We start from the raw sequence: 26,064 nt of genomic DNA, 5'->3' as shown, positions 1-26,064 counted from the left end.
TAAAGGAAAGAGGAAACTCAGGCTGTAGTTGGAGACATTCTGGTGAAGAAGTGGAAGAGAGAGAGCAAGGAATATAGAATCCAGGTTTGTCCATACCAAACTCATTTATCTTATCTTGAATTATAGGTTTTGGTAACTTTCAATAGTGTAAGTTGTTTGTTAAGAATATCTTATCCATCTCATGCAGAATCGTAGCTCTTTGATGTGAAGTTTATAATTTTATTTAATCATAAAGCCACACAGCAACATTAATTACTGGAAGTCTCTATCACAGTGAGGGGTCAAAATAAATCTTCAAAATGTAATTTTCATGGGTCTTATGAATTAGACACTCTTTTTTGGTTTGGTGATTGAGTTTGCTCATAGGAATCTCTAAAACTGGAAATAATTTCAATTGTAAGTAATGTGTATCTACAAAAGTACTACTGCTTATTAATCTAATTATTGATTATGAGCTTTTTGAAAACCTATTGTAGATCATTAAGCTGTAATTAACTCATATTTTCAACTTGCATTTAATGTAGAAAAAAGGCTGTATAATTTTGCATTCTTGCTAGGCTCTCTTCTGATTGTTAAGGTGGAACTCATTCAGTCAGTGTAATATAGGCAAATGATTTTATAATTTTAGGGCTAGAAAGGGTATGTATGTGCAGGGAAAGAGAGGGAAGAATGAAAACCTAAGGTGTGTTGAGTTTGAAAGAATGATTTTGACAATAACTACAGTTATTTCAAACAATTCCTTTGGGTAATTATTAAAGAAAATGTAGCTTTGAAGTAACTAAAAGATATGACTTATTCACTTTCTTTTGTAATCAAATGCCTTTCTGTTTACTACAATAAAACATTAAATATTAAAAAAAAATAAAATCAATAAAAACATATTAAGAAAAAAGAATCTAAAAAAAAGAAAGAAAGAAATTAAAATGAAAACATTTGTGCCAGCCCCTCCATTAGTGTCTACTGTGGCTGGTGAAGAACTCGGCCTGGGAAGTTGGCAGCAGAGAGGAAATGCATTTCTTTTTTCTTTCTTTCTTTTTATTGTTGACACTACTACTGATGTCCCCATATTCTCCCCAGGAAATGCATTTCGAACATTGGCATGCATCAGACTTCTCTGGGACGCTCATTAGAAATGCACAGCCTTCAGCTCTGCCCACTGGGATTCAGATTCTGTAGGTCTGGAAGGTGGCCCAGGAGCTGTTCTCAGGAGGATGGGACCTGGACCATTCTTTGGGTGCAGTGGCATATCTCCAGCGGGGGGGGGGGCACCCCCTCACTTTTTAAAGTCCTGACTTGACCCCTCATTTGCTGGGTGGCTTTTGAAATCTTTCCACTGCGTGGAGCCTATTTCTTCATCTTTCGCGTAGGGATGATGACACCTACATTATGGTGTCATTGAGAGGCTCCCTGGGTGCCCACAACTCAGCCTGGGGCAGCAGCTGAAATCTCAGCTCTGAGGCAACGAAGGGGGTTGTGCAAATGCTGTTGGGGAACACTGGGTGACTGAGGTGACAAATGGGCTGGTTCAATCGGAGGTAAGACATTATCCAGAGGGGAGCATTTGCATCCCCAAGCGAGGTTCCTGGGAAGAATGGATGGACAAAGATTCAAGAAAAGGGACAACCCCCAGCTCCAGAAAGGACCTGCAAGAGGCTCAAAAGTCAGTAGGGTGGAGGCGGCAGCCCTGTGTCCTGGAAGGATATATGGACTGCACCCATGGGCTCCTTTCTCTCTGCCTTTGAACAGTAGGAGACACTGACCAATGGAGAGAGAGGGGATATTGCCAGGCTGCCTGCTTCTGACTACCTTGTCCCTTTGGACTTATCAAAGGCAAGGCAGCTCCCCACGATAATTAGCAGCTTGGAACTGTCCCTACATCCTGCCTACTCCTTTGCAAATAAAGGCAGTTCTCATCATTCACTGTTGTTATATTCTATAAAGTTGCCCAAATAAGCAACCATTGCTCCCAGTGGAAATACTTTAAGGGACAGGTTCTTTTGAGCCTCTGGTCATAACATTTTTGTCAACTGCTCAACACATAACCTTGTATTTTTTTAAAAAAGATATATCTTTTCTTTTTTTTTTTTTTTAAAAAAAATTGATTTCAGAGAGAAAGGGAGAGGGAGGGAGAGGTAGAAACATCAATGATGAGAGAGAATCATTGATCAGCTGCCTCCTGCACGCCCCCCACTGGGGACCGAGCCTGCAATCCAGGCACATGCCCTTGACCTGAATCGAACCTGGGACCCTTCAGTCTGCAGGCTGACGCTCTTTCCACTGAGACAAACTGGCTAGGGCCATAACTTTGTCTTGTGTGTGTTTCTGTTTGAAGATGCCTTAGTTAATACACCTTGTTCAAAAATATATTATTATTGTGAGTCACTAATATTAAACTTAAGGCAGCAGAATTATAACTCATGGTGAAAGGAAGCTTGTCTAACACACCATTTTCTCTGTGAGGCACATCACAGTCTTTTTGCCTAAGGAATACTATAGAGCACTTCAGAAACATGCTTAGGAAACATTTTAAAGAGCAAAATTACCAACGAAAAAACCAAAAATATGAAAAACATGGCAGTAGGTAGACCTCAAAAATGATGCTTGGTTTTAAAAAAAATTATAGTTGACATATATCTGCTTCCTGTTGGTAGGTATTTGATTGGTATAGAGAGGAAGAAATTTTTTTTTTAAAAAAAATGTATTTTTATTGATTTCAGAGGGAGAGATAGAAACATCAATGATGAGAGAGAATCATTGATTGGCTGCCCCCTACTGGGGATCAGCCTGCAACCTGGGCATGTGCCCTTAACCAGAATCAAACCTGGGACCTTTCAGTCTGCAGGCGGAAGCTCTATTCCCTGAGCCAAACCAGCCACGGCAGGAAGAACATTCTTGACCCTCAGGAGCCCCTGATGACCCTCAGGCTGTGAAGTCCCTCTTGAGATAAGGAAAATGGCTGTGATGCCTAATGGTTCTGAGACAGAGATGGTTCATTTGAACTCCTCAGCCCTACTCCTTCTCATCTCTGTGATCCTGGGTAGGAAGCTACTTATTTTCTGTGTATTTCCTGTCCAATGGCCATAATTGACACCATCTTCACTTGGTTGTTAAGAGACCAATGAAGATCATGGTGAGCTCATGGCCGATGCTTGCAGTGTAGAGCAAGGGAGAGTGCAGACCCAGGTTTAGCCCTACTTCCTCTCTGGCTCTGTAACCCTGGGCAAGTGAGTTCACCTTCCTGAACTTCATTGCCTTCTCTGTAAAATATTGGCAGGGCTAAGTTGTATCCATGTGACTGGTTGGCTCTGCCAAAAAGATAATATTTGTGAGGACCATTCACCGCATATACACAGTCAGTTCCACGAGGGAGGGACCATGCCTCTGTTGGTCTTCAGTGTATCCTCAGCACTGAACACAGCCTCTAGAGAACAGTTGCTTAGGAAATATTTGTGGCTCGATTGAACACAGTGTATCCTACGTATGCCACACGCTGAGACCTCCCCATGAAGAGCAGATGATTGTGACAGCGTGGTGTGATGGGAGGGTGTCAACAGGCTAGGACAATGGTCGGCAAACTGCGGCTCGCGAGCCACATGTGGCTCGTGAGCCGCGGTTTGCCGCTCTGTTGACTAATAAAGTTTGCCGACCACTGGGATAGGGGCTTAATCACAAGGAACAACAACAGCCTGTAATTATTGGAATCAAGAGTCTAGGTCAGTGGTCAGCAAACTCATTAGTCAACAGAGCGGCAAACCGTGGCTCACAAGCCGCATGTGGCTCACAAGCCGCAGTTTGCCGACCACTGGGCTAGGAGAACAGAGAGGAGAAGCTGATGGGTGGGTGGTTGCAGCTGGTGGGCTTCCTATAAGAGGCCATGCTGCAGCTGCATCCAAAAGGATGATGTTGGCTGCACTTGGTCTACTTGTGAGCTCCCTGAGATCCGGGGCCATGGCAATCTTGTTCACTGTTGCACTCTCAGTGCCTGGCTCAGAACCTGAAACTTTGTAGGGTGTGTGTGTGTGTGTGTGGGGGGGGGGGTGGGATGGGGAAAGAGAAAGAAAGAAAGAAAGAAAGAAAGAAAGCAAGCAAGCAAGCAAGCTATGGATTTTGAAGGAGCTGTCCCCACCCCACCCCCCAAACCCCTCTTGGTAAATGTAGCAAAAGGCAGTGGAACTCAACCCCAACTTTCCACGTGAGCTGCTTGGGGTCTGGGAGAGTAAACCTCCACTAGAGAGGGCTTCAGGGAAGCTGCTCAACCTCACTGTGCCTGTTCCCTCAACTGGAAAATGAGGATGATAATGACTCAGTGCATTGAGGGTATTGAATATGTAGTCACCATTCTACAGGCATTCTACGTATGAACTCATCTATCCTTACAAGCCTTTGAGGTGGGTGCTGCAATTCTTCCTATTTACTGGTAGAGACACCCAAGGCCACATAGCTTGGAAAGCCAGATTTTGAACCCCCGGAAACCTGGTACCCAAATCCATCCAGTTGACTTCCAGGATACACCGCTCCCAAAGTGCTGTAGGGTAAATGATTGATATACAGGAGATGTCTAATAAGTGTAATTATTGTTCTTTTTAATTATAATTCTGCTAGAGGGCGCTCGGAGGGAGGGTGAGTCAGGGAAGAGGGAGGGTCACCAGGCTGAGAGTTTCCCAGGGGAACCTGCCATGGGGTGGGGTGTGTGTGTGGGGGTAGGTGGTGTGCCTGCTACTTGGCAGCCTTGCTGTCCGCTTTTGGCGGCGGTGTTTGTGGGTGGGTCCCAGTCTTTGGCGGCGTTTGTGTGTGGGTCCCAGTCTTTGGCGGTGTGCGTGGGTCCCAGTCGTTGACCAGGCCCTGCGCTTGCTGGTAGTTGACGTGCGGGTGCCTCTGGCGGAGGCGCAGGCGCACCACGTTGTAGTCCACCTCGTGCCCGATCCTCTTGCAGTCGAGGCTGCGGGTGAGGTTCTTGTGCGTGGTGCGCAGATCCTCCAGGTTCTTTTCCACGTGCGAGATGTGGCGCTGCAGCTTGTCAGTGCCCTGGGGAGAGGGCGTGCCGCGTTGGGGGGACCGCCCAAGGGGAGCCAGGAAAGGAAGGGGGGAGGAGATGAGGGGAGGGAGGGGGCAGACACATCTGGCCAGATGTGCGTGTGTAAGGAACAAAGCTGAAGAAACGGTGGGCCTCGGATTGGGGGGGGGGGCACACCTGGGCCAGAAGTGCTTGAAAAATAACCCGCGCCAGGGCGGGGCTGAGGGAGGGGCGGGGCCTGGGGTGAGGGCCAGCATCTGGGCAAAGTGTGCCAGGAGCTTCCTCAGGGCGGGACTGAGAGAGGAGTCGGACCATGAGTGAGTGGGGCGGGTGAGGGGCAGGGGTTGGGGACTCATTTGGGAGGTAGTGAAGGACTGACAAAGTTGGGTGAGAGGCTCTTCCCTGGGCTGCGTGTCCTTGAGGCAGAAGTCTCACCACGGGGAATGAGAGGGGCGTACCTGGGTGAGGCGCGCGGGCTCCGGGAGTTGGGTGCCCACGTGTCTCTGGTGCACGCGGACCAGGGGTCTATCCAGTTTCTCTCGCGTCTCCAGGTGATTTTTTGACAGAGGACCCTGGCGAAGGGTGGGGTGCCGAGTAGTGAGGCCCTCGGAACGTACGCGGGCATCCCCGGCCTCCTCCCGGCAGGCCCTGCCCCCAAACCATACCTTGATGAGGCCGCGGGTGATGTACATCTCCTGGTTGAATTTCGTGCACCGGTGGATGGTTCCCCTCATCAGTCCTACCGTCATGTTCATTCTTTCCTGGGTGGGTGGGAGCGCAGGGGGATCAAGCTGGCTCCCGTCCACTCTCTTTCCGTGCCCCTTCTCGGCCTTGGTACTCTCCCACCCTAGCCCCCAGACACCACCCCGAGTTGCGCCCACGCGCACCTTCAGCTCCGTGGTCTCGCGCATCTTTAGGGCCAGCGAGGAGCACACGCTATCGCTGATCTGCCGCTGTTGCTCCCGGACTTCCTCCTCATTCTTTGCCATTTCTTGTAAGGTGTCCTTGGACTCCAACAACAGTCGCTTGGCTTCGTTCAGCGCAGAGGCACACTCTGCAGGAGGATGGGATCCGCGTGGGTGCCAAGCCCTCCTTTACCCCACCCTGGCTCTTCCTGTCCCTCTCTTTTGTTTGTTTATTTATTTTTTGTTGTTAATCCTTACCCGAAGATATTTTTCCATTGACTTTTTTTCCTTTTTTTTTCTTTTTTTTAGAGAGAGTGGAAGAGAGAGGGAAAGACAGAGAGAAACATGATGTGAGAGAAACACATCGATTGGTTGCCTCCTGTAGGAGCCCTGATCAGGTCCTGGGCTGGGGGAGGAACCTGCAACCAAGGTACATGCCCTTGACCAGAATTGAACCCCGGACCCTTTGGTCCGCAGGCTGAAGCTCTATCCACTGAGCCAAACCAGCTAGGGCTGTATCCCTTTCTTTATTGCTACTGTGGTGGTGGGCCTTGGGCAAGGGGGCTTTCCTGAGGGCCTGGGAGAAGGCCCAGGGGAGGGGCTGTGGAGTGAGGAGAGGGTGTGGGAAGCAGGAGTAGGCAGGGTGAAGAGCTATTCCAGAAGGGGGGCTCAGCTGGAGCCTGACTCTCAGCCCTCTTATTTGGTCTAGGGCCGTGGTCGGCAAACTGCGGCTCGCGAGCCACATGCGGCTCTTTGGCCCCTGGCGTGTGGCTCTTCCACAAAATACCATGGCCTGGGCAAGTCTATTTTGAAGAAGTGGCGTTAGAAGAAGTTTAAGTTTAAAAAATTTGGCTCTCAAAAGAAATTTCAATCGTTGTACTGTTGATATTTGGCTCTGTTGACTAATGAGTTTGCTGACCACTGGTCTAGGGGGACAATGCCCCAGGAAAAGGGGCAGCTGAGAAGTGGAGGGGGAGTGGATGGGCATCCACTACAGTGGACTCCTTTCTGAGAGGGCCTACCTGGTGTGTACGTGCCCACGGGGTCTGGAGGAGGCGTTTTCTGACCCTGAGTGTTGGGGGTGGGGACGCGGGAGAGGTCCACCCAGGAGTGGCGGCCTGCCAGCTCCAGAACCTTGTCCAGGGGCTTGTTCATTAAGTCCACAACTTGGAGCCTCTCCTTGCAGCAGAAGACCAGGGTGTCTCGGCAGGAGGCCAGGTTCTGGGGGCGAGGAGTGGGAGAGAGGTCGAGCTGAGGGCAGAAAGCGTGCTGGGAGGGTGGGGGTGGCTGGAATTGATTTTTCTGCTGGGGGCTGAAAAGTGTTTCTGCCTCTGAACTGACCCTCTTCGGTTCTAATTGCGGCTGAAAAGAAGCAATTTTCAAGTTGAAGTTCAGACACCGCACCCTCTCACCCTCTGTCCAGAAGCCTTCTGACCCTGGGAGTGGGGAGCGTAGGAGCAGTAGGGCCTGGTGGCAGCTCCCCTGTCTTGGTGTCCATTGCTTAGGTTCTGTGTCTGGCTTTGCTCTGGCACCCTGAGAAAGCCCCTCCCCCATCGACTTCCCTATCTATACAGTGGAGCGGGAGCCCTGGCTATGCCCACATCTGTCTTCCTGTGCCATCCTTTTCCTCCTCAACTTGCATTCACCTCATCCCTAGCCTCAGAGTCCCACTTTCTCTTTTCAAATGAGTATCAGGAGCCCTCTGCAGTCCCCAGAGTCCCTTTCCCTGGATCTACTGCATCTAGACCTTCACCTCATCCAAATCATATTTCCACCATTATAAAATAAAGCATCCTAATATATAAAAACCCTGGGTGCATCACATCCACAACGGCCGGAGGCTCGACCAACCAGAAGTCAGTCCTGCAGTCAGGGCTGGGTTGCTGTGGCGACCCAGCACTGACTGCTGCAGCTGCAGGTGTGGTGACCCAGCACTGACTGCTGAGGGGGCTGCGGATCAGGCCCAGAGAGAGGCCTGAAGAGAGAAGCAGGGTCTGATCTGTACCCTCTGTGGCAGCTGTTGATAAGCACTTGCCTCTCTCTCTCTGGGCCTGGCCAGCAGCCTGCCTCCATTTCTCTCCAGGCCTCCACAGGGGCTGCTGATTAGCCCCACCTTTCTGATCAGGCCCTGTTGATAAGCCCAGAGACGCTGACTGGCATGGAGACCGACCAATCAGAACCAAATCTGGGTGAAGTGTGAGGAACCAATGGCTGCCTAGGAGGTGGAGCTTTTGACGCTGACTGGCATAGAAATTGGCCAATCAGAAGCAAATCTGGGTCAACTGTGAGGACCCAATGGCTGCCTAGGGGGCAGAGCTTTTGATGCTGACTGGCATGGAAACCGACCAATCATTGCCAAATTGGTTGGCAGAGGAGGACAGTTGGGGGTGAGATCAGGCCTGCAGGGGAGGGCAGTTGTGTGTGAGATCAGGCGGCAGGGGAGGACACTTAGGGGTGATCAGGCAGGCAGAGGCAATTAGGGGTGATCAGGCCGGCAGGGAAGGGCAGTTGGAGGTGAGATCAGGCCAGCAGAGGAGGGCCATTGGGGGCAACCAGGCCTGCAGGGGAGGGCAGTTGGGGTTGAGATCAGGCTGGCAGGGGAGGGCAGTTGGGGGTGAGATCAGGCTGGCAGGGGACGGCAGTTGGGGGTGATTGGGCTGGCAGGGGAGCAGTTAGGTGTTAATCAGGCCGGCAGGGGAGCGGTTAGGGGGTGATCAGGCTGGCAGGCAGAATTGGTTAGGGGCAATCAGGCAGGCAGGCAGTTGAGCAGTTAGGAGCCAGCAGTCCCGGATTGTGAGAGGGATGTCCTACTGCAGGTTTAGGCCAATCCCTGGGATCAGGCCTAAACCGGCAGTCAGACATCCCCTGAGGGGTCCCAGATTGGAGAGGGTGCAGGCTGGGCTGAGGGGACCCCCCCCCCCCAGTGCACAAATTTCATGCACCAGGCCTCTAGAATATCTATAATAATAAAAATATAATATGCTAATTAGACTGGGCAGCTGAATGACCTTCTGGACATCCTTCCAGATGTCCTTATGGATGATTTGGACAAAGCTGGGGCTGCGAGGGCCAAGGCCCTTGCATGAATTTCGTGCCATCGGGCCTCTAGTATATACACTGAGTGGCCAGATTATTTTGATCTCTGAACGCATAATAATCTGGCCACTCAGTGTATATGTATATTAGAGGCCCGGTGCATGAATTTGTGAATGGGTGGGATCTGGCCAGCCTGGCTAGGGGGAGGGGACATGGGCGGTTGGCCGGGTCTGCCTGCTGGTCGAACTCCTGGTCAAGGGGACAATTTGCATATTAGCCTTTTATTATATAGGATATACACTGAGTGGCAAGATTATTATGTGTTCAGAGATCATAATAATCTGGCCACTCAGTGTATATATATGAATTTCAGGCATCGGGCCTCTAGTATCTATATATATAAAAAGCCAGCGACTGTAACGTTGTAACGACCGGATGACTGGTCACTATGATGCCCAGCTCCTGTCCCTGGCTGGGCCCACCCCTGATCAGCCTCCCCCACCCTGATTGAGGGCAGGGCAGCTGGCCAACCCCTCCCATGGCCCCTCGCCCAGGCCAGCCCTGACCCCCAATGGGGGCTCCCCACCCAGATCTGGGGCCCTCATCAGGGCAGGCCAGCTGGCCCCCATCCATGCACCAGGCCTCTATCCTATATAATAAAAGGGTAATATGCAAATTGACCCTAAAGGATGGACCAGTCACTAGGAGGTGCACTGACTACCTCTAGGTTCCTTTCCCTGGCCGGCAGGCTCTGATCACCTGATGACAAACGAGGAACTGGGGGTGGGTGGCCGGGGATGCGGGCAGTGCCAGGCCAAGGCCCTCACCCCGCTAGTCGCCCCCACACCTAGGGCAATCCACAGCGGGGCCGGGGCTGGTGAGCAGGCGGTAACAGCTGACCTCTCAGTCCCTTCCCCCGGCCGTCAGGCACTGATCACCCTATGGCAAAAGGGGAACCGGAAGTGGGTGGCGGTGGGTTTCAGGGCCAGCTGTGGGCAGCCAGGGAGGATGGCCCTGATTGCAGGCCAGGCTTAGGGACCGTACCCGCACACAAATTTCGTGTGCTGGGCTCTAGTATACATACATACATACATACATATATTCAGCCTTAAAAAAGCAGAAAACCCTGTCATTTGTGACAACATGGATGAAATAAGCCAGATGCTTAAAGACCAATACTATCTCACTTATATAAGGAATCTAACATAGTCAAAGTTATAGAAGCCAAGAGTAGAAGGGTGGTTGCCAGGGGCTGAGGGGAGGGGGAAATGGGGAGATGTTGGTCAAGTGGTACAAAGTTTCAGTTATGCATGATGAGTAAATTCTGAAGAGCTAGTGTATAGCAATGTGCCTATAGTTAACAATTCTGTATTTTATAATTGACATTTGCTTAAAGGGTGGATGGTAAGTGTTCTGACCACACAGCATAGTAGCTATGTAAGGTTCTGTACACCTTGATTGTGGTGATTATTTCAAATGTATACATATAACATATCTCAGGTTGTAGATTTTAAATATCCTATATCTATATCTATATCTATATCTATATCTGTATACTTATTGATTTCAAAGAGGATGGGAGAGGGAGAGAGAGAAAGAAACATCAATGATGAGAGAGAATCATTGATTGGCTGCTTCCTGCATGTCCCACACTGAGGATCGAGCCCACAACCCTGGCATGTGCCCTGACCAGGAATCGAACCGTGACCTGCTGGTTCATAGGTCGATGCTCAACAACTGAGCCATGCCACCCAGGCTATATGTACAATTTAAAATTGTTAATTATACCTCACTAAAGCTGGAGAGAAAAGGATACTTGACCTAAAACCACAATCCTGCCACTGGCTAGTCCTGTGCCTGGGGTGGGGCCATCTCTCTCTGAGCCTCAATTTCCCCATCTCCAATAAGAGATCACAGTTTCTACTGCACAGGAGTGCTTAAAGGAGCTGACTCAATGACTGCACAGGGCTTGGCACAGAGAGGGTGTTCATTGTTATTCTGAGGCCCAACTCCATCCCTCAGAGCAAAGCAGAAATCCAGTGAATGTCAAGTCAGTGTGAGTGGTGGGTGGGTTGAGAGGTTTGTTGTTGTTGGTCCCCAAGGTCAGAGAGGTTCGTTCATTAGGCAGCCAGGGGTACCCCTCCAGCCCACTTCACTGGGTCCCAGGGATTCCCAACCTTGAGCATGGCCTCTGATTTTTCCATGTCTTTCTCCATTTTCCTCTTCATGCTCTTTAACTCCTCTTTCTCCCAGGTAAGCATACTGTCAGCTTTGTCAGGGATCTGGAAAGCGAGGAGAGATGCTCTCACTCCCAGGAGAGGCCAGCAGGAGAGTGGTAGAGGTTTGCCAACCTTATAAACTCTGGGTTGGGGGGATGGAGTCAGGGGTCTCTCTGAGAAGACTTTGTCCTTTCAGGGGGCTAGAGAGTGGGGCTGGGTATCTTCCTTTCACAGTGAGCTAGGATGAAGTTTTCTCTAGGGCTGGGGGACCCCCTTCCTTGGCAATGGTGTTTACCCCCCCTCCTCGCCCCCCCCCCCACCTCCCTGGCCAGTAGTAAGGAATTTCATTATAGATATGATAAGAGTTTGCCTTTTTGGGGTCTTACTCTCTGAATTTCAGGGCTGGGACTGGGAATACCACCCCCTGAGTGGGCTCTCATTCATCCCCAGGGAGGCTGGAATGTTCCTGCTTTGGGGTCCAAGTCTAGGGTTTCACTTTGGAGGAGGATTTCATAGGGCTGGGACTAGGTAGGGGCTCTCTCTCCCTGGCTGGAATTAACTTTTGGGTGTGGGGGCTGGGTGTCTGAGGGTCTCAACCTGTAGGCAGGACCTGTTCCTTAATTTTCCCATGAGGCCTGGGGAGGGTTTCTCATTCACTGGGGCTGGGGAGAGGTTTTTTGTTTGTTTGTTTGTTTTGTTTTTGTTTTTATAAACATTTTGAGGCGAGTTTCATGGGTTGGGACCAGGACATCACCCACTCTTCTCAGCTGCATATTTCACTGGGCGTGGCATTGAGGGTCTCATGACCACAGGCAGGTCTCATACCGGGGGCCTGGGGGCTGGGTGGGTGACTGCATGCCTGGGTTGGGGGTTGTGAGCTTCACTGGGAAGAATTTCATCTTCCATCTTCTCTTCCTCACTGGGGGACTGGGGTAAGGGGACTGAGGAACTCATCTGGGGTAAGGTGACTGAGGAACTCATCCTCTTGTGGGGGGTGGGGTGGGGGGAGAGGGAGGGAATCTCCCTCTCTGGGGCTGGGGACCAAGGCACCTTATCTTGGGAGTGTCCTCATCTTCTTGGGCCCTTGCTCACTGGAACTGGGGCCTGGGATGGGTGCTCTCTCTGCGGGGCGGGTTTCTTCCAGGGTGAGCTAAGTAAGGCTTCAGTCTTGGCGACTGGGCTTGGGTGGAGGAGGGGTATCCCACCTTCTCAGACTCGGGCCGGTAGCCCCGCAGCTTGACGCTCTGCTGGTTAATTAGCAGGCCCTTGCGCACCTCGCTGAGCCTGTGGTCAGTGGCCTCGCGCTGGCGCTGCAGCAGCTGCAGCTGCCCATTGATCTGCTGCTGCGCGCGGCCCAGGCGGGCGGCGGTGAGGCGCGCCCCGCGCGCGTGCGCCTGCACCAGATCCACGGTCTGCAGGGCGCGCGCATCGCGATTCAGGGGCAGCGGCAGGCGCGCATGCCAGGCCGGCGGCTTCATCTTGCTCCTCCACAGCGTGACGCCCTCGCCCGGCGGCGGCTTCTCCAAGGTGCTCCCATCATGGAGCATCTCCACGCGGAAGCGCCAGGGCAGGATGTAGGCAGCCCGGCAGAGGTGGCGCGCCACGTGCGGGTCCCACACGCTGTCCTTGGGTTGCCACATAGTCACGGCCTCCTGCCCGCAGCGGTCGGTCAGCTGCTGTGCCTCCAACATCTTGGCCTGGGCCTCCTCGCGCCATTCCGGGGCCCCGACGCGCGTGCTCTGGCTTTGCTCAACCTGGGGTATCAGCACGGGCATGGCCCCTGCTTGGTGCCCTGCCTGGGCCGCGTCCTCCACGGGGAGAGGCAGGGACACTCAACTACACGCACTTCTCTCATGTCCTGAAGCGTGAGTGAAGCGGAGTCCTCATCACAATGACCTCGGTGACAGGAGAGCGCGGAGTTCCAGAGGTGGGGGAGGGGGAAGGCGACAGGGAGGCGCTAGCGGCTAGATGGAGCCTTTGGAGCTCTGCAGAGGTGGCTTGGAATCCGAGCTCCTTGAGAAGGAGGACCTCACTTTACCCACCTCTCCCTGTTACTTCTTACCCACCAGCAACACGGGCCTTTGTCCTGCTCTGAGGACACGCTAAGCTCTTCCTCCCTGCAAAGCGCTGGATTTGCTGTTCCCTCTGCGTGGCATACTCCTTCCCCTGTTCTTCCCATGGCTGGCTCATGTTCAATCTTCAGAACCCAGCTCAAACATCATCATCTTCAAAGGATCTTTCCTTAGCACTATATCTAAGCCTCACTCTCTCCCATTACGCAGGATTTTTAGTGCAAGAAACGGAAAAGGTGACCTCACCATCAGAATCACAGTAAAACATTCAAAGAAATACAGAGTCCTGTCTGAACTTCCTGTTTCCATGGAGGCAGAAAAACTGTTTCCCACCGAGACTCATATGGGGAATTCCTCCAACATGGGAAGCAGGCCAGAGTCTGGGGAAGAAAAAAGGGACAACTACTCTCTATTACTCCCCCCGATTCTCCACCTCCTTTCCTCTCAGCAGTAGCATCTTTACTTGGGCATTTGGTAGGCGCCTCAAATCATGGTCAGGATCCTAGAGCCAGACAACTCTGGTTCATATTATAATTCTGACATTTCCATCTGTGTGACCTTGGCAAAGTCACTTGACTTCTCTGTGTCCTTTGTTTCCTTACCCATTAACTAGGATAACAGGATCGTGGCATGGGTTAAATGAGTTAATAAGAGTGAAGTGCTTAAACAGTGGCTGACATTAGAGTAAGCACTCCGTAAGTGCTTCCTTTTCATTTTTATTCACTGAATGAATAGATGAATGAGCTTTTCTAATACCAGGAGATGCAGAGAGGGTTTCACAAAGAACCAGGGAGATAGCTTACTTGGGACAACATTAAGCACTCAGCCATCCATCTTTGCTTTATTCATTTAGTGCTTCCATTTTCCCAACTGGAGGATTTCACTGTCTTGGTCTGCGGCCTGGTGTATGGAGTATTTCTGTTGGGTAGTGTTGTGCCAAACGACCTTGTGTTCTTGTGTCAGATCTACATAAAGATGATTTTGGCTTCCACATAGGTCTGTGATGAAATTCATTATGTCTATGGGTGGAGGTGTAGTCTGTCCTAGTCTGGCTTTTAATTGGTTCAATGTATTCATGCCAACAAGCCCTAGTATATACCACCATTGTCTGAGCATTGAAATCAGTATATACCACTGCCCATTGCTCAGCCCACCAACTTCTCGCTTTCATCTTCCAACCCCAGTTTATATCAACTTCTAAAACTCTCCTCTGATTCCTAGTTTTGATGGTCCATTTTGGACATTTTTCTCTAGTTTGACACTAAGCCTGTGTTTGAGGACGAGGCAAACCACCTTCTGCTTTCAAAGCCTGCTGATCACAGCTTGGGTTGGCAGGATCTATAGACTGACGTTTGTGCCCCATCCCCCCAATTCATATGTTAAATTCTAATGCCCAATGTGAGGGTTTCAGGAGGTGGGGCCTTTGAGAGGTGATTAGGTCATGAGAGTGGAGACCTCATGAATGGGATTAGCACTCTTATAAAAGAGTCCTCAGAGAGCTCCCCTGCCCCTTCAGCCCTATGAAGACAGTGAGAAGACAGCTGTTTACACACCAGGAAGTGAGTGGGCCCTCACCAGACACTAAGTCTGCTGGCACCTTGATCTTGGACTTACCAGCTTCCAGATCTTTGAGAATTAAGTTTCTGTTGTTTCTAAGCTACCAGTCTGGGGCATTCTTTATAGCAGCCCAAACAGACTAAAACAGCAGGTACCTGGAAGGAACCATAGTAGGGCTGGGACTAACAGTCTCCAAGAGATTTAACTGCATGTGGCTGAAGAGAAATGATGCTTAAAAAATGCTACAGAAACATTTAGCTGGGAAAATTTTTCACTATTACAAAACTCAAATACCTCTCTTAAGCTAACAAATAAACCTGTTTTCACAGGTTTATGAAAGTAATGTATGCACTGAATCTATGCTGCCTAGCCTAGTTCCTGGCATAAACCCAGAAGAATATAATGAAGAAAAGAAAAATCACCTATAATTTCATCACCCAGAGATATCTATTCTGAACATGTTTTGATTTCACTCTAGCCATTTCCTGAAACTCCCCTTCCATATACAGGGGTGGGCAAAAGTAGGCTTACAGTTGTTTGTATAGAAAATAATACAACAATTAATAAATAATACAAGAACAAACTCTGTGTTTCACGTACTCACAACCATAAACCTACTTTTGCCCACCCCTGTGTGTGTGTGTGCACGTGTGTGTAGGTATTTATACACATCTCCCTCCTCCCAGTACACTAATGCTCAAATATGTCCAACTCAGACCAATGGGGAATAATATTTGTGAAATTAGCTCTCTGATTTTTATAATGAAGGTTGTTTTATAGAAATTCCTTTGTGTGGCCATCTTTGCTGGGACCACTTATTCTATGTTATGAGTATTACAAAATGGGGAGCGGAATTCTGTCCTTGGATTAAATAGAATGAAATTGCAGGATGTATGAGGAAGAAAAACCTTCTAAAACTTCTAGCTTTTCTTTCCTTTTTTTCCTTTGTTATTGCACGTTGATGCCCTTCATTCTGAAATCTTGGCAGGTAATTATCAGAGACCCCTTTTCCGGTTCCCTGATGTCTTCCCTTCTGGGGCACCAGCTCCTACTTTTAGTAGGTGCCCCCTTTCTCTTGAAGATAATCACATCAGTTAGTCTCTCATTCCAGGGGGATATGACCTAGAATCAGTTTTGTCTTTGAGAAATGAGGTCGCTTTCCTGGGGGAGGTGTCAGGAGAGAGTGGGAAGCCCCAGGCTGGGAGGGGAGATTCTTCCTGGCTTTTACCAGTCCCTCTTGCAAAGGTGGTGACCCTGCTAGTTGGTGAGGAATGAGGACCGGTCTGTATGGCTTTAGTCCCCATCAGTCCCCTAAAATGGTTCAGGCAAAAGTTAGTCATGTCCTCCTGCAATTCACAAATTCCATAGTTTCTTTTCTATTCCATTCAACTTGACCTGTAAGTAGAATTTGAAATTGTTTACTACCTGAAACGTGAATCTCCTCCCCTGTACTCTTTTTTAAAAAAAATATATTTTATTGATATTTTACAGAGAAGAAGGGAGAGGGATAGAGAGCTAGAAACATTGATCAGCTGCCTCCTGCACACCCCACACTGGGGATGTGCCCACATCCAAGGTACATGCCCTGGACCGGAATCGAACCCGGGACCCTTCAGTCCGCAGGCTGGCGCTCTATCCACTGAGCCAAACCAGTTTCAGCTCCTCACCTGTACTCTTTCACACTTTTCCCTTTTGCATCTGATCTTGATCCTTCACTGGCTGGTTGTCTGCCACCCACCCCCTCAAATATAGTGTTCTTCAGTCTTAAAGATGACTCCCAGGGGCCCCCATCTTCTGGTCTTCGTGCCCCGTGTCATCCCCTCCCTTTGCATGTAGGTTGGATCTAGTTCTAACCAATAGAATGTGACAAACATTAAAGGATATTCCTTCTAAGATTAGGTTATAAGAGATCATGGTTTCTACCTCACTCTTTCAGAAATGGAAAGACCACGTGGCAAAGAATTGAGGGAGCCTCTGGCCATCAGCCAGCAAGGACCTGAAGTCCTCAGTCCAATACCCTGTGAGAAATTGGAGCCTGCCAAAAACCACATGAGTGAGCTTTGAAGTATACCTTTTCCCAGTCCAGCCTTCAGATGAGATAACAGCCCCAGCTGATGCCTTGTCTGCAACTTGGTGAGAGATTCTGAGCCAGAGGACCCAGGTAGGCCATGACCAGATTCCTGACTCACAGGAACCCATAAAATAAATATTTGTTGTTTTACGCTGTTAAGTTTTGTGATAGTTTGTTATGCACCAATAGCTAACTAATGTATTAGGTTCCCATGTTCTAGTCACTTCTCATTCCTCACCCTTCCCCTGGAAAAGCTCATCCATATTGGTGGATTTAGATGTTACTTATTAGATTAGGGCAACTGTGGCTTTAAGACCAATGGGTAGGCAAGTGCCAAGTTTAGAACAGCATCCAAGTTCCTACCATAATCTGCAGAATATCGGTTCCTTACCACCTGGCTCCTGCCCACCTTTCCTTCCCCATATCCAAACACTCTGTCCTTAGATCATTAAGGATCAGCCATGCTGGTGCTCAGACTCACCAAGTTTATTTAATCTTATGGGCTTTGTGCTTGCTTTCCCCCTCTTCATATGTTCTGAATTTTCATATGGATCACCCCCTTTCATCCTTTAGGTTTTTGCTCAAATTTTATCTCCTAAAAAGCCCTTTTTTGAAATCTGATCTGAAGTATCACACACCATACCTTACTGTATCACTCCTTCTCCTCATAATACTCATCAGTTTGTGATTCTCTCACCTCCTTCTCTATATATTAGCCCTTTAATGGGACTCTTTTTTTATTGGCCTGCCACAGTGTTTTTTTTCTTTATTGATTAAGGTGTTACATATGTGTCTTTATCCCCTCATTGCCCCCCCCCCCACCCCCCGCTCATGCCTTCACCCTCCTGGTGTCAGTGTCCATTGGTTATGCTTATATGCATGCATACAAGTCCTTTGGTTGATCTCTCCCCCTTACCCCCACCCTCCTCTGCCTTCCCTCTGAGGTTTGACGGTCTGATTGATGCTTCTCTGCCTCTGGATCTGTTTTTGTTCATCAGTTTATGTTGTTCATTATATTCCACAAATGAGTGAGATCACGTGATATTTATCTTTCTCCAACTGACTTATTTCACTTAGCATAATGCTCTCCAGGTCCATCTATGCTATTGCAAATGGTAGGAGTTCCTTCCTTTTTACAGCAGTGTAGTATTCCATTGTGTAGACATATCACAGTTTTTTATTAATGGGACTCTTATCTCTCTTAGTCCTCACTGAATCTATGCTGCCAAGCCTAGTTCCTGGCATAAAGCAGGCCCTTCATACTTACTTTTTGAATGACTGAATGAGGTGGCTCTGTCATACTTGGACATAGTCCATGAGTGGACTAAGATTCTCTGCTGCTTCTGTCATGGACATTTGTGTTCTGGCTGCTCCATTTCCACGCACCCTTCTAATTTATGGGGGAACACAAATTAGGTGAAAGTCAGGATTGATGGAGGGCCTCACCCATTGTCATGAGTTGAATTGTGTCCTCTCAAAAAGATGCTGAAGTCCTGACTCCAGGTACCTGTGAATGTGTCCTTGTTTGGAAATAGGGTCTTTGCAGATGTAATTGGTTATTACACAAGGTTATACTGTAGTAGAGTGGAATCTTAATCCAGTGATTCTTGTTCTCATAAGAAGGCTACATGAAGACACAGAGACATACAGGGAAGATGGCCACATGAAGAAAGAGGCAGAGACTGGAGTGATGCAGGTGTAAGCTGAGGAACACCAAGGATTGCTGGCAACCACTAGGAACTGGGAGGGGCAAAGAAGGATCCTCCCCTAGAGCCTTTGGAGGGAGCACGACTCTGCCAACACCTTCACTTCAGACTTCTGGACTCCAGGTTTGTGAGAGAATAAATTCCTATTGTTTTAAGCCACCCAGTTTGTGGTAATTTGTTATGGAAGTCCTAGGAAACTAATATAATGACATCTGTCTCTTTAGTCGGAGGTCCCTTGCCTACCCCTGGCCTGTCTCTCTATGGGGCATTCCCAATCACCTGTGCACACTGAAAGCATCTCTTCAGTGAGCAAGGAGCAGAACCAGAGAGAGGCAGCTGTGTTCTCTCCTGGTGTTCTGAGCTCATCATCATTTTCTTCTTTTTTAAAATATACTAGTATATTTTTATTGATTTCAGAGAGATAAGGAGAGGGAGAGAGAGAGATAGAAACATTCATGGTGAGAGAGAATCATTGATTTGCTGCCTTCTGCATGTTCCCCCCATTACCCACTGGGGATTGAGTCTGCAATCCGTGCCTGTGCCCTGACTGGTAATTGAACCGGGTCCTCCTGGTTCATAGGTCAATGTTCAACCACTGAGCCACACTGACCTGGCTGAACTCATCTTCTGTTAGTTTTCCACCTTAATCTTAATGCTCCTGTCATCTCCTGCTGGACCCTCCTTTAAGTCAAACCCATCTGCCAGATTCCTGGAAACAGGGAGCCCATTGATATGGTCCACACAGATCCATCCATTACCTGGGGTGCAGAGCAGGTTGGAGATGGGTGAGGGGTGGACTTGGGGATCCACCAGAAAATCTCTTTCCTGCTGGCTGATTGAGTTATTGGACAAATGTTACTGAGCTCCTGCTCTGTGTCATCACTGGGCTTAGAACCAGGAGCCAAGAGTGATGAGAGACAAAGACCCTTCCCTTATGGAGCTTCTCGTCCCGTGGGGGAGATGGAAAATGAGAAACTAAACTAAGCCACCAAGTAGTCGGGTGAAGAGTAGGCCTTTATGGTTCCCAGCTGCCACTGCAGCCTGTCCATGGCCACTTGTCAGGTGCAGAATGCTGCTTCCGGGGTTGGCTGGCCCATCGGTAGCCCAATCATGGCTGAGTGGGAAGAGGGCAGCGCTGTGAAGGCCACCCTGCTCCGCAGCAGCTCCTTAGGGTGGACATTGGTGGGAGCACAGGGCTGCAGGGAGCCATACCACTTTTCTGGCATCCTGTGCCAACATATCTGTTGGGAAAGATGTGTTTGATGCTTACATACAGAGGCTGAAAAATCAGAATCTGGAAGGCTGATTTATACTGGGATTCTGGCCCAAACAACATCTGGTGTGAAATGTTTCTCTTATTCTGCAAGTGTGATCAGCCTTGCCTTTCTATCACACATTCTTTCACAGAATAATATCATCTGTGGAAGCCTGCCTTTGCAAATCTTATTTTATGGCATCATAGGACGCTTTCTAGTGACCACCCCAGCACTGCTTCTCTTTGTTACAGAAGGCTAGGTCACTGGTTGTGCCACAAGGCCAGAACAGACACTGATAAAGCCATTTCTTATAATGTTGTGCTTTCAGAGATGAGTACAGTGTTTCACCAGAATGACATGAAGATTACAAACACCACATTTTATGCTAAAGCAAAACCACTGTTAGCTAATCCAGGTCTCTTTCCAAACCCTGAAGACTATGACCATCTAATGGGCTATGACAAACCATTCACTTTTGATTATGGAAGAAACCAGTGAAAACAAACAGGTTAAAGATGAGAAATGAGTCTACTGTTTTGATGTTTGTGCTTGACTGTGATTTATGTTCCAATGTATAATAGTAATATTACTATTACCTTTGTTTCCTGTTAAAAAATAAAATAAAATAAACCACTGAGATCATGTCTGATAGAAGTAATTGCTTAAGGTGCAATAAATCGTCATCATTATCATCATCATCATCATCATCATCATCATCATCATCATCATCATCAAATAAATACCATCATAAGCAAGACAATAAACTGCCAAAATGACATGATTCTATTTTTTAAAAAATCATGGTAAAATATACATAGCATCAAACTTACCACCTTAACCATGTTAAGTGTACAGTTCAGTGGCATTAAGTACATTCACATTGTTGTGCAGCCTTCACCATCCATCTCCAGAACTTTTTCATCTTCCCAAACTGAAACTCTGCCCCATTAAACACTAACTCCCTATATTCCTTCCCCCTCCTCCAGTCCCTGGCCATTCCACTTTTTCTCTCTGAATCTGATTGCTCTAAGTGCCTCATATAAGTGGAATCACACAGTATTTGTCCTTTGGTATCTGGCTTATTTCCTTCACCCAGCATAATTGCCTCATGGTTTATCCATGCTGTAGCATATAGGCATGATTCTAATTTTGACAGGAAAAATATCCTTACCTAAAAGTAATACAACATGTTAGTGAACGTTATGAATGAGATTTGTTTGAATTTTTCAATTTCAGTTTACATTCAATATTATTCTGTATTAGTTTCAGATGTACAGTATAGTGATTAGGTGACAATCATGTACTTTATGGAGTGGTCCCCAACCCTCCCCCCCCATATTTCAAGTACCCATCCGGCCCCATACATAGTTATTACATTATTATTGACTAGATTTCCTATGCTGTAATTTACATCTCTGTAGCTGTTCTGTAAATACCAATTTCCACTTAATCCCTTCACCTGTTTCACCCAGCCCCCCAGCTCCCCTCCCCAACTGTCAGTCTGTTCTCTGTAATTATGAATCTGTTCCTATTATTTGTTTATTTATTTTGTTCTTTAGGTTTCACACATAAGTGAAATCATATGATATTTATCTTTCTCTGTCTGACATTTCATTTAGCATAATATCCTCTAGGTCTATCCATGCTGTCACAAAAGGTAAGATTTCATTCTTTTTTATGGCCAACTAATATTCCATTGCGTATATGTATCACAAATCTTTTATCCACTTGTCTGTTGATGGACACTTGGGTTGCTCCCATATCTTGGCTATTGTAAATAATGCTTGAATGAACATAGGGGTGCATATATTCTTTTGAATTAGTGTTTTAGGTTTCTTTATAAACACCCAGAAGTGGAATTGCTGGGTCATAAGGCAGTTCCATTTAAAAAATTTTGAGACACCCATGCACTGTTTTCCATAGTGGTTACACCAATCTGCATTGTCACCAACAGTGCATAAGGGTTCCCTTTTCTCCACATTCTTGCCAACACTTGTTGTTTGTTGATTTATTGATGATAGCCATTCTGACAGGTGTGAGGTAGAATCTCATTGTGCTTTTCATTTGCATTTCTCTGATAATTAGTAATGTTGAGCAACTTTTCATGTGTTTATTGGCCATCTGTATGTCCTCTTTGGAGAAGTGTCTATTCAGGTCTTCTGCCCACATTAAAAAAATATTTTTTATTGCTTTTTAGAGAGAGAAAGAGAAAGAGAGAGGGAGAGGGAGAGGGAGAGGGAGAGGAAGAGAGAGAAAGAGAAACATTCATGTGAGAAGATCAATTGGCTGCCTCCTATAGGCCCTCCCACTGGGAATCAAGCTGGCAACCCAGGCATGTACCCTGACCTGGAATTGAACCAGCAACCTTTGGTGCACAGGACGATGCCCAACCAACTGAGCCACACTGGCCAGGGCTCGTCTGTCCACTTTTTAACTGTGCTGTTTCTTTTTATTTTTCTTTTTAAAAATTCTTTATTGTTTAAAGTATTACAGATGTCTCTTACTGGGTTCTTTATCTGGTATTTAGTTGTATGAGTTCTTTATAAATTTTGGATGTTAACCCTTTATTAGCTATATCACTGGCTAATATGTTCTCCCATTCAGTAGGTTGTCTTTTTATTTTCTTGATGGTTTCCTTTGCTGTGCAAAAACTTTATAGTTCGATGTAGTCTCATTTGTTTATTTTTTCTTTTGTTTCCCTTGTCTGAGGAGATCCATCAGAAAAAATATTGCTATGAGAAATGTCCCAGATTTTACTGCCTATGTTTTCTTCTAGGATTTTTGTGGTTTTAAGTCGTACAAGTTTTTAATCCATTTTGAATTTATTCTTGTATATGGTGTAAGAAGGTGGCCTACTTTCTTTTTTTTTTGCATGTATCTCTCCAATTGACCCAACACCATTTTATTGAATAGACTATCTTTACCCCATTGTATATTCTTGACCATATACATGTGGGTTTATTTCTGGGCTCTCTATTCCATTCCATTGATCTATATGTGTTCTTATGCCAGTACCATGCTGTTTTGATTACCATATCCTTGTAGTATGTAGCTTGATATCATGTAGTGTGATACCTCCCATTTGTTCTTCTTTCTCAAGATTGCTGTTGCTATTCCGCGTCTTTTATGTTTCCATACAAATTTTTGGATTATTTGGTTCTAGTTCTGTGAAAAACACCATTGGTATTTTGATGGAAATTGTGTTGAATTATGGATTGTTTTGGGTAGTATGGACATTTTAATGATGTTAATTCTTCCTATCTATGAGCATTGTATATGTTTCATTAATTAGTGTCTCCTTCAATGTCTTATAATTTTCTGAGTAGAGGTGTTTTACCTCTTTGGTTAAATTTATTTCTAGATATTTTATTTTATATTTGATGAAGTTATCAATGGGGTTGTTTTCTTAGTTTCACTTTCTGATAGTTCATTATTGCTGTATAAAAATGATTTGTGTGACTTTTTTGTTTCCTTCTACACTTTATGCATTTTCCAAATTTTCTACAATAAGCAGGTGTTACCGTGATCATAAAAAAGTCTTTAAAATGTCTGTCCCCCGTTCCTTCTCGCTCTCTTCCTGCCGTGCTGCTGCTTTCTAGTGTTTCTCGCTCAGGCTCCCCAGCTCCTGCAGCTGCCACCAAGGACACACTGAGATCCTACACTGTGTTTCTCATCGCCTGTTTATTGGATTTTATTTCTTCTTAAGTTGTGATGGCTAATTTTCTTTGCAGTAGTCCCACTTTATCCATGGTTTTGTTTTCTGCAGTTTCAGTTACCCATGGCCAACTGTGGTCTGAAAATAGTAAATGGAAAATTCCAGAAATAAACAATTCACACGTTTTACATTGTGCACCATGCTGAGTAGCATGATGAAACCGAGCCACCCCACTGTGCCCCAGTGTGAATCATCCCTCTGTCTACCCTGTGTGCTGTATATACTCCCTGCCCATTAGTCACTTAGCAGCCATCTGGGTTATCAGATTGACTGTCATGGTATCGCACTGCTTGTGTTCAAGTACATTCATTTTATTTTTATTTTTTTAAGTACATTCACTTTACTTAATAATGGCCCCCAAACCACTCATATAGCTTTTATTACAGTACATTGTTATAATTGTTCTATTTTATTATTATTGTTAATCTCTTATTATGTCTAATTTATAAGTTAAACTTTATCACAGGTGTGTATGTATAGAAAAATAGTATACAAAGGACATCACTAGCAATCTGGGAATGTAACCTCCATAGGTAAGGGCGTGACTACTGTGTTTATTTTTCAAATTTATTTTTATCCTATATAATAAAAAGCTAATATGCAAATTGACCGAACAGTGGAACGACCAGTCGCAATGATGTGCACTGACCACCAGGGGGCAGATGCTCAATGCAGGAGCTACCCCTGGTGGTCAGTGCGCTCCCACAGGAGGAGTGCTGCTCAGCCAGAGGCCCTGAGCCTGGCTCACGGCTGCGAGCGCAGCGGCAGCGGTGGGAGCCTCTCCTGCCTCCGCCGCAGTGCTAAGGATGTCCCACTGCTGGCGTAGGAATGAGCTGGCAGTCAGACATTCTCCAAGGGCTCCCAGATTGCGAGAGGGCGCAGACCAGGCTGAGGCCCCCCCTCCCCAAGTGCACGAATTTTGTGCACCAGGCCTCTAGTTGAAATATAATTGACATACAACACTGTGTAAGTTTAAAGTGTACAATGTGTTAATTTGTTACATTTATACATTGCAATATGATTAAATGGTAATGTTAGTTAACACCTCTATCATATCACATAATTATCATCTTTTTTTTTTGTGATGGGGTCAGTTAAGATCTAGTCTTTTAGCAACTTTGAAGTGTATAACACAGTGTGTGGTTGTCTGTAATCACTATGCTGTGCATTAGACCTCCCTTTATCCGTGTCTGTTCATTTTTCTGCTGCTGCTTCTAAGTGCCCGTTTAGAGGGAAGACTCAGCAAGAAGAAGATTCAAACAGGAGAGTTGGTGAAGGTGTGGTGGTGGGATAAGGAAGCAGTATAGGATGGTGCAGTAACCTGGAGCGAGCAGCACCTGGGAGCTGTTACCGTCTCTGAGCAGGAGCAGGAGGAGGAGGGAGCAGTTACTGCCAGAATCTGAAGAGGGCCACCTGCCAGGACCTGTGGTCTACAGTCCAGGGGCACAGCCATCTGCGGTGAGAATGGAAGGAGGGGCCTGAGGGCAACATGCCCTGGCCTCACTCTCCTCCATCCTTCGGATCTCCTGCAAGTCTCTTCCTTTACCTGAACCCAGCCAGGACCAGAGAGTGAGGGAGCCTGTTGGTACAACCCACGAGGGTCAAAGTCCTAGGACACAGAAGCAGTGGAGAAAGGAGAGTGTCCCAGGAAGTCATGGGGAAGGTCTCCAGTGCTATTTCTCATTGAGACAGAGCATTGAGGGCAGGGCTATGCTTCCCTACTCAGAACAATGCTGGGCACAAAACAGATGCTCAGAAAAGTTAAATAAATAATCAGGGACTAGAAGGAGACTGATTTTTAAATTGTGAAGTACACATAACAAAAGTTACCATTGTAACTATTTCCCCAGCTTTATTGAGATATAGCTGACATATAACACTGTGTAAGATTAAGCATGTGATGATTTGTTACATTTATGTATTACAAATGATTACCATCATAGCCGTTATAACCACTTAAAAATCACACGTCAGTGGTATTAAGTACATTCATGATATTGTGCAATCAACATCTAGTTCTAGAACTTTTTCATCGCCCCAAGAGGAAACCCCACATCCATTAGCAGTCACTCTCCATTCCTTTCCCCCTTCAGCTCCTGACAACCACTCAGCTGTGTTCTGTCTTTATGGATTGACTTATCCTGAATATCTTATATCAGTCTAAACCCAGGCTGAATTTGGAGGGAAATGAATTCATCCCCCTCATCTTTACTCTCCTCTCCTTTTCTCCCCTGAAATTCTGCCTGTGGTTTCAGGCACTTCACTTGCATATCGGGCCACTCTGGTAATAAGGAGGGAGGTGGGGCTCAGAGGCGGGGGACCTGGCCTTTCTCTCCCTTCTCCTCTGCTCCCTTTGGGGCCCTGGGAACGATGGGGAACCTGACAGCTGATAATGAGACTCCCTCTCCCTTAATGACTCTGGGGGCTGCGGGGATGCCTCAGGCCAACTCTGCCCTAATTAATTAATAGGGAGCACTTCCCACAGAGGATTAGCCTCGATTCCTCCTGTCTCA

The 26,064-nt window shown here is 47.2% G+C and overlaps 1 protein-coding gene and 1 pseudogene across 2 annotated transcripts; one reads left to right on the top strand and one right to left on the bottom strand.

The window, feature by feature from the left end:
• Nucleotides 1-4,716: 4,716 nt before the first annotated feature.
• Nucleotides 4,717-12,949, bottom strand: TEKTL1 (tektin like 1; the record flags this gene model as incomplete). Its single annotated transcript, XM_080673014.1, has 7 exons — nucleotides 4,717-5,025; nucleotides 5,473-5,586; nucleotides 5,680-5,775; nucleotides 5,902-6,068; nucleotides 6,942-7,140; nucleotides 11,133-11,237; nucleotides 12,380-12,949. The coding sequence occupies 7 exons, from the start codon at nucleotides 12,947-12,949 to the stop codon at nucleotides 4,717-4,719; spliced, it is 1,560 nt and encodes a 519-aa protein (XP_080529140.1).
• Nucleotides 12,950-19,690: 6,741 nt separating this feature from the next.
• On the top strand, nucleotides 19,691-20,362 carry LOC308251768 (transmembrane protein 70, mitochondrial-like; annotated as a pseudogene). Its single transcript has one exon. The product of its transcript is annotated as a transmembrane protein 70, mitochondrial-like (transcript).
• The last annotated feature ends 5,702 nt before the right edge of the window (nucleotides 20,363-26,064 follow it).

This window comes from Plecotus auritus, assembly GCF_963455305.1.
Source record: "Plecotus auritus genome assembly, chromosome: 6".
Taxonomy (NCBI): Eukaryota; Metazoa; Chordata; class Mammalia; order Chiroptera; family Vespertilionidae; genus Plecotus; species Plecotus auritus.
Note: the sequence above shows the minus strand (reverse complement) of the source record. Positions and strands in the feature narration are given on the sequence as shown.